This window comes from Hypanus sabinus, chromosome 20, assembly GCF_030144855.1.
Source record: "Hypanus sabinus isolate sHypSab1 chromosome 20, sHypSab1.hap1, whole genome shotgun sequence".
Classification (NCBI taxonomy): Eukaryota; Metazoa; Chordata; class Chondrichthyes; order Myliobatiformes; family Dasyatidae; genus Hypanus; species Hypanus sabinus.
Window position 1 is genome coordinate 8,153,805 of NC_082725.1, and position 14,771 is coordinate 8,168,575.

At 42.6% G+C, this 14,771-nt stretch overlaps 1 protein-coding gene across 7 annotated transcripts in view; it reads left to right on the forward strand.

Annotated features, from left to right (window-relative positions):
* Positions 1 to 14,771, forward strand: part of rbms3 (RNA binding motif, single stranded interacting protein) — a 1,202,299-nt gene that overhangs the window by 999,332 nt on the left and 188,196 nt on the right. For all 7 annotated transcript variants that reach the window (XM_059945024.1, XM_059945027.1, XM_059945025.1 and 4 more), the window contains one exon: positions 12,484 to 12,563. In XM_059945024.1, the coding sequence (XP_059801007.1) occupies positions 12,484 to 12,563 (80 nt within the window). The remainder of the gene's footprint in view (positions 1 to 12,483; positions 12,564 to 14,771) is intronic.

The window sequence follows — 14,771 nt, forward strand, 5'->3', positions numbered from 1 at the left end:
AAATGGATCTGAAGTTAGTATGTATGACATATTGGTACTTTGATAATAAATTTACTTGTTAAAGATGTGTATACCTGAAATTTTACCCACTGATCTGTTCACTTGTATCTAACAGCTAGCAAATATTTGCATTTACATGGCATAGATCCAGATGTTAAATAGCTACTGAAACTTGAGTTCAGTAACAAATATTATTACGAGTCCGTGGTAAGAAATATTAACTCGATCTGTCTTTGAAACTTCAATTTAGATTTGATCTTCAATGATGGGCACCATCTTCTTGAGGAACCACCTCCTGAAGGTGTCCTTGATGGTAGGGACAGTTGTGCCCATGAGTGAGCTAGATGAGGCTTATGTCACCTCGTGCAATCTGGTGCAATGAAGGCTTCACATCACTCTATGATACAACCCATTAGAATACTCACCACTGCACACCTATAGAAAATTGCAGAAGTCTTTGGTGACATACCAAACCTCCTCAAACTCATGACAAAATAAAGCCTCTGGCATCCTTCCTGATTGTAGGGCCCAGGACAGATCCTTGGAGATGTTAACACTCGGGAATTTGAAGCTGCTCTTCCTTTCCACGCTGAAACCGCACCCCCCCCCCCCCAAAGAGGTGTGTGTTCCCCTCACTAAAGTCCACAGTCAATTCCTTGGTACTGAAATTAAGTGTGAGGTTATTGTCGTGACACCCAGTTAACCAGCTGATCTATCTCAATCCTGTACACCTCGTCATCACTACCTGAGATTTTACCAACAGTAGTGTCATTTGCACACTTATCGATTGTCCATGAGCTGAGCTGCACAGTTGTGAGTGCAGAGGGAGAGCAGAGCAATGGGCGAAGCATGCATCAGGTTAGGAAAATCTAGCCCTTCAAGCCTGCGTTGACATTTTAAAAGGCCATGATTGATCTGATTCAAACCTAATTCTCACAAAGTGAAGGCTTTGAGAATTGGTTAAAATTCAGATCGATCACGAGCTCATTAAATGTCAATGCATGCTTGAGGGGCTAGATTGTGCAAAGTTAGGTGTCTGCAGGACTCTGCTCAGAATCCAAACCAGAATCAGGTTTATTGTCACTGATATATGTCAATAAACTTGTTTTACAAAAGCAGTACACTGCACAGACAAAAAAATATTTTATGTTAGAATAAGAAATATTAAAATAAATAAGCAGTCCAAAAAGAGAGGAGGGATGGAGAGGTATTATTCATGGATTCATTGTCCGCTCAGAAATCTGATGGCAGAGGGGCAGAAATTGTTCCTAAGCTGTTGAGTGTGTGTCTTCAGGCTCCTGTACCTCCTCCCTGTTGGTAGCAATGAGAAGAGGGGATGTCTTGGGTGGTGGAGGTCCTGAATAATGGATGCTGACTTTTTGAGGCACTGCCTTTATGAACATCTACGATGGTATGGAGGCTGTTTCCCGTGATGGAGCTGGCTGAGGTTGCAACCCTCTGCAGCTTTTCCCAATCCTCTGCAGAGTTCCCTCCATACCAAACGGTGATGCAACCTGCCAGAGCATTTTCCATGGTACATCCGTAGAAATTTGCTGCCATCTTTGAGGTAATTGCATCAATATGTTGGGGCCAGGATGGATCTACTGAGATGCGTGAAGCTGCTCACTCTTTCCATGCCAACCCTTCAATGGAGGCTGATGCCTGTTATCCAGACTTCTCCTTCCCAAAGTCCAGAATCAGTTCCGTGGTCTTCCTGATGTTGAGTGTGAGCTTCTTGTAGTGTCACCACTCAGCCAGCTGATCTACCTCACTCCTGTAAGCCTCCTCGTCACTGCTGAGCCAGGTGTCACCTGCACATTTATAAGTGGTGTTTGAGCTGTTCTTAACATAGAGAATCGAGCAGTGGGTTAAGCACGCATCAGATTATGAACATATCAATTAGGAAAATCTAGCCCCTCAAATCTGCTTTCTCATTTACAACGTAGAAGAGTATAGACCATTTGGCCCAGAATGTGGTGCTGAACCAGCAAACAGCAAATCAAAAACACCCAAACACTGATCCCTCCTACCTCCATATTCCTCCATCTTCCTTCTATCTATGTGCCTATCCAACCATCTCTTAAAAGCCCCTCATGTATTTCCGTCTACAACCATACCCTGGCAGTGCATTCCAAGCATCCGTGGCTCTCTGAGTTTAAAAAAAAACTTACCCCTCACATCACCCCTCTCACTTTCAATGTCTGCCCTCTGGTATTGGACATTTCAACCCTGGGAAACGGATGCCCTCTGTCCAACTCTGTCTGTGCCTCTCATAATTGTGTAAACATCTGTCAAATCTCCCCTCAGCCTCTGACCCTCCACAGAAAACAATCTAAATTCATCCAGCCTTTTGTGTTAGCACATTCCCTCTCTGAACATAAGGAATAGGTGCAGGAATAGGCCAACTGGCCCATCGCGCCTGTTCTGCCATTCAATACTATTATAGCTGAAGCCTCTCTGAAGCCTCAAAATCCTTCCTCTAGTGAGGTGACCAGAACTGGATACAATTCTCCAGATGTGGCCTTAACAGAGTTTTTAAAGTCGCAAAATAACCTCCTGACTTTTGATTGATCTGACTGTAACCTGATTCTGACAGAGTGAAGACTTTGAGAATCAGGTTACGATCAGATCAATAATGATCTCATTAAATGACAAGGCAAGCTTGAGGGGCTGGGTGGTGCAAGGTCAGATCTCTGCACCATTTAGCAGGATGATGAAGAGAGTGCAAGACTGAGCTTCAGATTTATTTATCGCACGTACAGTGAACTGCGCTGTTTGCATTGACAACCAGCACACCCAAGGATGTGCTGGGGACAGCCCACAAGTGTTGCTGCACATTCCGGTGCTGACACAGCTTGCCCACGGCGCTCGGCAGAAGAACACAGAACAGAACAAAAGTGAGCATAACAAGCAACAAAGCAAGCCTCTTTCAAATTAGATTTTGAATTGAATTGACTTTATTTCTTACACCCTTCACAAACACGAGGAGTAAAAACTCTCTGTCTAAATGTGCAATGTGCAATCATAGTCATTTATAATAAATAGAACAGTCAACGTAACATAGAGATACACTCAAATCAGCGTGAGTTCATCAGTCTGATGGCCTGGTGGAAGAAGCTGTCCCGGAGCCTGTTGGTCCTGGCTTTTATGCTGCAGTACCGTTTCCCGGATGGTAACAGCTGGAGTAGATTGTGGTTGGGCTGACTCGAGACCCCAATGATCCTTCAGGCCCTTTTCTTTGTAAGTGTCCTGAATCGTGTGAAGTTCACATCTCCAGATGCGCTGGGCTGTCCGCACCACTCTCTGCAGAGTCCTGCGATTGAAGGAGGTACAGTTCCCATACCAGGCAGTGATGCAGCCAGTCAGGATGCTCTCAATTGTGCCCCTGTAGAAAGTTCTTAGGATCTGGGGGCCCATACCAAACTTCCTCAACCATCTGAGGTGAAAGAGGCACTGTTGTGCTTATTCACTACACAGCTGGTGTGTACAGACCACTTGAGGTCTTCGGTGATGTGGATGCCAAGAAGCTTAAAGCTGTTTACCCTGTCAACCCAGTGATGCACCATCAATAACTCACACTGAGACGTAGGCGAGATATCGGCTTTTATTGACTGGAAGAAGGAACCAGGAGTGAGTGTCTATCATACTATGTCCTGGAGACTGAGGCCGAGCGTCAGGCCGCAGGTCTCCTTTATACAGGGGCCTGTGGGAGGAGCCACAGGAGCAGTCAGCAGGGGCGTGTCCCGACAGGCACATAGTTCACCACACCCAGATCCAGTGATGTCAGTAGGGGTTAGCCCATCTCCATTTCTCCTATAATCCACAACCAGCTCCTTTGTTTTTGCAGCATTGTGGGAGAGGTTGTTTTCTTGACACCACTGTGTCAGAGAGATGACTTCTTCCCTGCAGGCCACCTCGTTATTGTTTGAGATGAGGCCAATCAGTAGAGTGTTGTCAGTAAATTTAATCAGCAGATTAGAGCTGTGGGTGGCGACACAGTCATGGGTATATATGGAGTAAAGGAGAGGACTTTGTATACAGTCCTGAGGGGTTCCTGTATTGAGAGACAGAGGGGTGGAAATGAGGGAGCCCGTTCTTACCACCTGCCAGCGGTCTGACAGGAAGTCCAGGATCCAGCTGCACAAAACAGGGTCAAGGCTGAGGTCTCTGAGCTTCCTGTTGAGCCTGGAGAGAATAATGGTGATGAATGCTGAACTGTAGTCCAAGAACAGCATTCTCACATAAACATACTTCTTCTCCAGATATGTAAGGATGGTATGTAGAGCAGTGGCTATTGTGTTATCTGCAAATAAGTTGTATGGGTAGGTGAATTGTAGGGGATCCAGTTTGGGTGGTAGCAAGCTGCAGATGTAATCCTTGATCAGCCTTTCAAAGCATTTGCTTATTATTGAGGTGAGTGTGACAGGACACCAGTTGTTCAGGCCTCTTTCTTTACATTCAGCCCTCCAACTCCGGGACTGGTCTCAGGCCTTCAGCCGTCAGGCTTCAACTTTCAGACTACGTTCCTTGTAATCACTTACTGTCCCATGTCCTCCTTAGAAGCTGGTGGTTTATTGAACAGCACAGCATCTTTGGCCGTGATGTTGTGCCAACCTTTTAATAATTCTTCTTTTCTATATACTGTAGCGGTCCACATTGCTATCATCCATGTGCCTATCTAAGAGTTTCTTAATGTTCCTGTGTCTACCACCCCGCCTGGCAGTGTGTTCCATGCACACACCACGCTGTCTGAAATATATACCTCTGACATCCATCCTGTACTTTCCTCCAATCACCTTAAAACTCTGCCCCCTCATTTTAGTTATTTCCACCCTGGACAAACGTCTCTGATAATCCACTCGATCAATACTCCTTTTCATATTGTACTTTACTTTAGTCAGAGGGTGGTAAATCTGTGGAATTTGTTGCCACGAGTGGCTGCGCAGGCCAAGTCACTGGGTGGATTTAAGGCAGAGATAGATAGGTTCTTAATTAGCCAGGGCATCAAAGGGTATGGGGAGAAGGCAGGGGAGTGGGGATGACTGGAAGAATTGGATCAGCCCATGATTGATTGGTGGAGCAGGCACGCTGGGCTGATTGGCCTACTTCTGCTCCTGTATCTTATGGTCTTACATCAAGTCATTTCTCAATCACCCAGGCTATCATCCTGATACCCAGCGCACAGATGAAGACTTGAAAGCAGAGAACGCTGGCATGTGGCACAGTAGCATAGTGGTTAGCGCTTTACAGTACAGGCAACCTGGGCTCAATTCCTGCTGCTAGAATAAGGAGTTTATACAATTTTCACATGACCGCGCAGGTTTCCTTTGGGTCCTCTGATTTCCTCCCACAGTCAAATGACCTACTGGTTGATAGGTTAATTGGTCATTGTAAATCATCCCATGATCAGGCTAGGATTAAATCAGAGGATTACTGGGCAGCATTGCTCAAAGGGCCGGAAAGGCCTTTTCTGTGATCTATCTCTATAAATAAATAAGTAATAAACAAAATGCTGGAGGAACTCAGCAGCATCTGTGAAGAAGAATAAACAGTCAACGTTTCAGGTCAAGACCCTTTATCATGCCTAGAAAAGGCATATGAAGTTGCCAGAATAAGAAGGCATGGGGAGGGGAAGGAGTACAAGCTAGATGGTGATTGGTGAAGCCAAGCGGGTTGGGGAGAAGGGTGAGGGATGAAGTGAGAAGCTGGGTGATGAGAGGTGCAGAAGAAAGTAAAGGGCTGGAGAAGAAGGAGGTATCAACATGTCATCTCCTATTTCTCTCCATTCTTGCTCCCTGACTGGCTAAGTGCTTCCAGCTTGCTCTCGCAGTTCAGATTTTCCACACTTAACAGGTTTTTTTTTGCCAGTGCAAAAGAGAGTCAATTTTGTCTACTGCTTCCACAATAGCCATATAAAAATGGCACATCATTGACACATATCTCTTAATCTTTTAACCACATATCTCTTAATTTTTTAATCAATCATTGAAAAGTCTAGATGGAGTGGATGTAGGACCAGAGGGCACAGCCTCAGAGTGTGAGAATGTCACTTTAGAACAGAGATAAGGAGGAATTTCTTTAGACAGAGGGTAATGTATCTGCGGAATTTCATTGCACAAATGGCTGTGGAGTCCAAGTCATCGACTATATTTAAAGATTGATAGGTTCTGGATTATTCAAACATTATGTGGAGAAGACAAGAGAATGGGGTTGAGAGGGAAATTAAATCACCCAAGATGGAATGATGAAGCGGACTTGGTAGGCCCAATGCCCTAGTACTGCTCTTTTGTCTTATAGTCTTATGGTATTAATTAAATCTAAACATCAATAGCATTTGTACCTGGAAGATTGTAGATCATACGTGCTCTCATGGGAAGGGTGAGGCTGAGAGGGATCTGTCTACCAAGTAGTTCCACATGATCTCGTCTAAAGGATATACTTGGAAGGTGGCTTTCCTCTTGCTCCTTGCAGCTTTTGCCCGAATGGAGGCCAAGAGGATCATCCTTTGTAAAAGGTGAACCCTTTGGGACACCTTTTGTGGTTAGTGGAATGAATAGAATATCCATGGTATTGTGAAGATGCAGAATTGTATAGCAAAGCAGAAAAACTACAAGGCATTTGAATGGAGTGAGTTTGTGTGTCTCTGAGTAAGGCCATAAGACATAGCAGCAGATATGGAGGATATAAAAGCAGTATTTAGGTTTAGAATTCATCTCTTAATCTTATGAAGTGTCTTCAATCATTTCTCTAAATTGGGGAATGATCGCTTCAGTCTAACAAAATCCAAAAGGCACATGTCTTTCCCTCCTGGTATCCATCTTCAGTAGTACGACTTCACTGTCACATTGAATAAATAATGACATTCTCTCCTTCACGCCAAACAGGCAGTGCTGGGAATTGAAACCAGGCCACTGGTACCGTAAAGCACAGTTCTGACTGCTACACTATCGTGCCCCCAATTAGCCAACTTGGAAGGCAGACAACTGTAGTGGAAGCAAGTTATCAGTGCCCGAGAATAGGAGAATGAAGTCCTGACCTGAATTATAGTTAAAGTTTGGATAGGGTCGGACTTTATTGCCTGAAGCGTATGAGAATGAGGGGAGATTTGATAGAGATATACGAAGTTGTGAAGGGTATAGATAGGGTAAATGTAAGCAGGCTTTTTCTAGCGTGGTGGGGTGAGATTAGGACTAGAGGTCCTGGGTTAAGAGTGAAAGGTGAAATGTTTAAGGGGGCAGAAGAGGGGGAATTTCATCACTCACAGGGTGTTGAGAGTGTGGAATTTGCAGCCAGCAGAAGTGGATGTGGGTTCAATTTCAGCATTTCAGAGAGATTTGAATAGGTACATAAATGGGAAGGGTATAGAGGGCTATGATCAAGTTACAGATTGATGGGACCAAACAGCATCGACTAAATGGGCCAAATGGCCTGTGTCTATGCTGAGTGTTCTGTGACTCTATGACTCAGTCCCAGGGAACAGCCTGAGAATAGGAAAATGCTGATCACATCAGTCATGTTTCTGTTCAGTAAAATTCACACCTGCCCCAATTTTCCTACCAGCTATTTATGATCCTAAGAATAATGATCACTGAATTCAAAGTGTAATATCAAATATTTCCCAAGTGTAGTATTCCTCTGTTGATTACTTTAATGAAGTAGTAATGCATTTTAAATACTTTGCTAAAATGGTGAATGGACGAGTTGTGTTAATGTTATGTCCACAGCTGATTGCAGCTCAATGGTTTTATCAGTAATTGTAATTTTAATTGTCTTCATTACAATGTACACTCAGTGACAGCTTTATTAGGTATATGATTGTATGTTTGTGATCCTCTGTTTCCGTAGCCCATCCACTTCAAAGTTCGATGTGTTGTGTGTTCAGAGATGCTCTTCGGCACACTACTACTGTGATGTGTTTTATTTGAGTTACTGTTGCTTTCCTGTTAGCTCGAACCTGTCCGGTCATTCTCCTGTGTCCTCTCTCATTAACAAAATGTGTTGCCCACAGAACTGCTGCTCACTCGATTTTTTTTTTGTTTTTTTTGTAGCATTCTCTGTAAACTTTAGAGACTGTTGTGTGTGTGTGAAAATCCCAGGAGATCTGCAGTTCCTGAGATACTCAATCCACCCCATCTGGCACCAACAATCATTCTGCAGCCAGAGTCACTTAGGGCACACTTATTCCCCATTCTGATGTTTGGTGTGAACAACAGTTGAACCTTTTGGCCATGTCTGCATTGGCCATGCATTGAGTTACTGTCAAATGATTGGCTGATTAGATATTTACGTTAATGAGCAGGTGTAAAGGAGTACTTAATAACGTGGATACAGAGTGTATTATCTTCAATGTCTAATGTTAGATCATGGTGAATTAGTTGGACTTTCAACACTTCATGAAGTAAGAATGTACTGACTTTTTGAGAGATTTGCTTTCCATTTGCAAATCTCATTTGAATGTATGCATTAGTATTGCCAATGACACGCTCGTGGTTTGAATTTCTGCACAGTTTCATAATTGTCGATGATGAATTCAGCATAAATCAGAGATGCAGTGTGAAAACAGTCTACACCCTGTCACCAAGCTTCCTGTGAAGGAAGACTTTGCAGTTGGGTGGCCAGAAATCTAATCTCATGTTAATTTACCTCCAGTCTTTGTAAAATTCAAAAAAAAGGTTTTAAGCTTTTGGAGAAATTCTGTTTAACTAATCAAACTCAGCAGTGACAGAATGATGGAGAAGACTCAGTGGACCGAATGGCCTAATTCTGCTCCTTTGTCTTAAGTTTTTATTATTTTATTTTAGAGAAACAGCACGGAACTGGCCCCCTCCAACCAAATAGGCCACACTGCACAACAACCACCTATTAAACGGTGACCAATTAACCTACTAACTGATATTTCTTTAGACTGTGGGAGGAAACCAGTGCAACTGGAGGAAACTCATATGTTCACAGAAAAGAATGTATAAACTCCTTTCAGATGACGCCAGTATTGAACTCTGAATTCCAACACCCTGAGCTGTAATAGCATTGCACTAGTTGTTTGGCATTTTTTTAATCATTACATTTTGTCATGATTTGTAGTAACTCCCCAGAATATAAATAGATTTTACAATGAGGTTGTGATTGGAGTTTACCAGCCCCACTCCAAAAATCCTATTCCAAGTTACTTCTAGTGATACAATTTATAAAGAGGATTGGCGACTGACACCTAATGTGACATTCAGTAAAATCAGACTGATCGTATTTTAATCTCAATTCTACAATCTTGTCCACCTGCCGTAATCATTCAACCTCTTGCTATTTTAGTTCTGAAAATAGTCAAAGATAATGCTTCTACCACCTTTGAGCAAGGGGAATTCAAAAGACTAGGTGGAATTTCACCTTTTTCTATGCTTCCTTATTTTTAAACAAGGAGCTCTTGTTTTGCATACAATTTGACCACCTCTAAATTGAAGGAAAAAATGCACATTAAATGATCGCTTTGCTGAGGACTTGCATTCAATCTTCAGGAGTCACCCTGAACTTGAAGTTGCCTGCCGTTTTAATTCACCATCCCTCTTCCATTCAGACCTTTCTGCTGGTCACCTCCAATGCTGCTGTGGTCAAGCCCAAAGTGAGTTGGAGGGACAACACTCATTTTTCACCTGGGTATGCCACAGGCTTCTGGATCCAATATTGAACTCATTCCATCAAGGTTAAAGTCGAGTTTATTATCATGTGTGCAAAGGCGCAAGTGTTTATGTGCAATGAGAAATGCAGTGTAACTTGGACATAGCATCATCAAGTTCAAGTTCATTGTCATCTTGACTACATATACAACCAAATGAAACAATGTTCCTCCGGACCATGGTGTCTCCTCAAACATGTATCATACACAGCACATAAAACAAAATATTATCACAAATCAGCGAATAGAATATAATGTGAAGTACCTGTAGTGTGTAACATGGGTAAACAGTAAACAGCTTGTTGTCCTAGTGGCGAGGCGATAGTGGTGGCAGCGTATTCATTAGACATCCACTACAACCTAAGGATGTGCTGGGAACAAATACACAACTGTTACCACACTATCTGCCACCCATAAGGCATGCCCACAATAGAGGTGGACACACACCTATCAAAATTCTTCTGGTTTTTCACCTATCTCCAATTCCTTAGCCATATAATAAACTGTATAATCTTTCTAATTCTAGCCTCATTAGCACACGGCAAAGGTAGCAATCCTGAAATCAGAACCTGGAGGTCCTGCTCTTTAACTTAGCACCTAACTCCCTGAACTCCCTATGCAGAACCTCGTCACTCATCCTACCCATGTCATTGGTACCTACATGGACCATGGTTTCTGGCTGTTCACCCTCCCACTTAGGCATGCTGAGGACCTGATTTGAGATACCCTGGACTCTGGCAGCTGGGAGGCAAAATATCAATCAGGAGTCTTGTTCTTGCAAACAGAACCTCCTGTCCATTCCCCTAACTAACAAACCCCTATCACCACAGTGTGTCTCTCTTCTTCCCCCCTGCCTTCCCTTGTGAATCACAGAGGCAGGTTCAGTTCCAGAGACCTGACCACTGTGTCTCTCCTCTGCTAGGTCGTCCCTCCTGACTGTATCCAAAGTGATATACCTGTTGTTGAGGGGGATGGCCACAGGGATACTCTGCACTGGCTCCTTAACCCCTTTCCCCTTCCTGGCTGTCACCCAGTTCCTGTGTCCTGCACCTTGAGTGTAACTACCTCTCTATATGTCCAATCTATCACCCCTTCAGCCTCCCAAGTGATCCAGGTTACATACAGTTCCAGCTCCAGCTCAATCTGCTTCCCAACTATTTTAGAACTCTTTAAGCCTCCCTTGTTTCATGACCTTATTATTTTTCTATGAACTCTTACAAATGCATCAGCAGCCTTTTAAACTGGGCCATGTAAAAGAGTTGAATAATTTGATTAATTCATGATGTAACCCAGGGGATCTCTCTGTACTGGATTTGCTTTGCAGATGGATTGGTCAGTGACCTCAGACTTACCCAATGGATATACCTTGTTTGTGCCAGTGTTAGAGAGCAGATTGTTAGACAATAAGACTTGTGCTTAAATCCAAATGCAGTTTGTCCTTGAGAGCATAGAATAATTAATTGTGAATATTTTAGAAAAATATGTTACAGAGGTGCATTGCTGCTCCAAAGCAATAATTCATTTAAGAAAAAGCTCGTACAAAACGTTACTGATGCATTCTGGGTTGAACATACACTCAGTAGTCACTTTATTAGGCACACCAATGACAATAGACAATAGGTGCAGAAGTAGACCATTCGGCCCCTCGAGTCTGCACCGCCATTCTGAGATCATGGCTGATCATTCACTATCAATACCCAGTCCCTGCCTTGTCCCCATATCCCTTGATTCCCCTATCCATCAGATATCTATCCAGCTCCTTCTTGAAAGCATCCAGAGAATTGGCCTCCACCGTCTTCCGAGGCAGTGCATTCCACACCTCCACAACTCTCTGGGAGAAGAAGCTCTTCCTCAACTCTGTTTTAAATAACTGACCTCTTATTCTCAATCCATGCCCTCTGGTACTGGACTCTCCCAACATCTGGAACATATTTCCTGCCTCAATCCTATCAAATCCTTTAATTATCTTAAACGTTTCAATCAGATCTCCTCTCAATCTCCTCAATTCCAGCATGTACAAGCCCAAACTCTCCAATCTCTCTGCATAAGACAGCCCTGCCATCCCAGGAATCAACCTAGTGAATCTACGCTGCACTTCCTCAATTGCCAGAATGTCCTTCCTTAAACCTGGAGACCAAAACTGGACACAATATTCCAGGTGTGGTCTCACCAGGGCCCTGTACAAATGCAAAAGGACATCCTTGCTCTTGTATTCAATTCCACAATGGAACTGGTTGTAGTCTTCTGCTGCTGTAGCCTGCCCACTTGAAGGGTTCAATGTGTTGTGCATTCAGAGATGCTCTTCTGCACACCACTGTTGTAACGTGTGGTTACTTGAGTTACTGTCACCTTTCTGTCAGCTTGAACCAGACTGGCCACTGATGTCCCTCATAGACAAAGCATTTTCACCCACAGAACTGCCACTCACTGAATGCTTTTTTCACCCCATTCTCTGTAAATTCTGGAGACTTATGTGTGAAAATGCCAGGAGATCACTAGTTTCTGATATATCAAACCACCCTGTCCAGCGCCTATAATCATTCTGTAGACAAAGTCACTTAGATCACATTTCTTCCCCATTCTGATGTTTGGTCTGAACAACAACTGAACCTCTTGACCATGTCTGCATGCTTTTATGCATTGAATTTCTGATACATGATTAGCTGATTTGCATTAACAAACAGGTGTACAGGCGTACCTAGTAAAGTGGCCACTGATAATATATTCTGAAGCAAGGATAATAAGTGTATTAGCATGTTGTCAGTCAATGTATTAGGGAAGTAACACTCACCCCCTTTTTTCTTTTATATATTCAGAATGGAGTCCACTGAGAAATGTGAAGTAGTAATTCAACATTTTAATGGAAAGTATCTGAAAATGCCACCAGGTGTACCAGGTATGATTTTAATTGTTATTCATACATCAAAAGGATGAAGTGATTAGAGAACAAAATCAGGATTTGGATGAAATGAACAGATGGATTGATTGATTGATTGTTGCTTTTAATTTGACTGGTGTTTATTTAAAACTATTCCTCCTGCATATTTTTGTGAAATATATAATTATCTGACCTGGCAGTTTTTTTAAATGCAAAAAGTGTATCCAATGTTACTTTAGTTTCTTGCTGTACCTGTGCTTACTCTAGGGTAAATTTGTGTCACTCACATAAAATGGGTGATGACAACCCACGATCAGATTTTAATTTTCATTGCAATCAAACAGGCCAGTAACTTATTACTTCCTGGCTTGTGACCATGTCCTATGCTAGATGCAAACTTTTAAACAGCAGTGCAGAACGCAAAATGGCAGAGTGATGCAGGCTTTATGTTAGTTGTTGCTTTGATGCTTCTTCTTAGATCCGGGGTTCCCAAACAGGGGTCCACAGACCCCTCGGTTCATGGCATAAAGAAGGTTGGGAACCCCTGTCTTAGATGGAGTGGATGTGGAGCGGATGGGTACGTCTGGGACCAGATGGCATATTCTCAGAATAGAGGGATGTCCCTCTAGAACAGAGATGAAGAGGAATTTCTTTAGGCAAAGAGCGGTGAATCTGTGGAATTCACTTTCATTGATAGCTGTGGAGGCCCAGTCGTTGGGTATATTTAAAGCGGAGGTTGATAGGTTTGTGATTAGTGAGGGCATGAAAGGTTACGGGGAGAAGGCAGGAGAATGGGATTGAGATGGATAATAAGACAGCCATGATGGAATGGGGAAGTGGACCCAAAGAGCTGAGTAGACTAATTCCGCTGCTATATCTTTGGGTCTTATGGTCAAAATGGAAAGATCAAGTAAAACTCTGACTTAACAATGTGAACAATGTGAAGAGTGAATACATTTCATTTTGGTCACCAACTTCTTCATCAGTTTTGTATCGCCTGCTTCGACATTCTAACAATCACACACGCACTCATACTCACGCACACGCTCTCACACACACACGCACTCACACACACACACACACACACACACACACACAATGCTAAGAAGTTAATAACTAAAGTGATTGTCCATTTTGGTGAAAAATCTGACTGTTCTACTTTGTTGACACAGTAGACAAGACATGCCAGTGGATTAATTAATTGCTGGAATTAATTGATTGGTGTAAATTAACCCGAGTGTTTACCTGATCAGGTGTTGGAGTATCATTGAGGCATTAATGGCCACGGGTAAGGGAAGAGCTCAGAGGAAAATAAGTCATGGAGGGGACTTGTGTGATTGTTCTGAGAACCAGCAAATGGCCACCGACATCAGAAGAAAAGCTGAAAAGTGCTTAATTTTAACAGCAATGACTACAAAGTTATACTACTACTACTACTAATAATAATAATAATATTTCATTGATCCCAAGTGGGAAATTATTTTATTACAACAGCAACATTTAAAAACACACTTAGCAATAATAATAAATATAATAATATTAATTAATAATAAAGTACAGAATAATAATATACACATATTACAATTGAATGGAGACAAAATTGTACGTCACATCACATAAGCGTAGACAAAATAGCTTGGTGCTATCTATCTATCTATTTATTTATTTACTGAGCCACGACGCCCAGCAACTCCCAGTTTCTGTGCATAAATAATTTTTGTTTCACAAGGCTCCTATTTGTGTCAAGAAAACAGCTGGTCGAATGATTATATCTAAAGGAAAATCAGGAGTTAATTTTTAGAATTTAAAAATTTAATTTTATGTTGGAGATCCAGTGCAGAGTAGCTCCCCACAGCCCTTTGAACTGTGCCACCCCAGAAACTGCCCTCCCCCCCCCCCATTTAACTCTCCCTAATTACAGGACAACTTACAATGACTAATTCACCTTCCAACCAGTACATTTTTGGACTGTGGGAGGAAACCCATGCATTCCACGGGAAGGACATACAGACTTTCTTCAGATAACGTTGGGATTGAGTTCCAAACTCTGATGGTCCAACCTGTAGTAGTATCTGTGGGTACATTCGGCTGGCGCCGGATCGCATGGCCGTACTTGTGAACTGCTGCAGCCCATCCTTAGCTGTGTTGGTTGTTAATGCAAACTTAGCATTTCACTGTATGTTTTAATGTACGTGTGATAAATAAAATTGCATCTGTATTTCATTC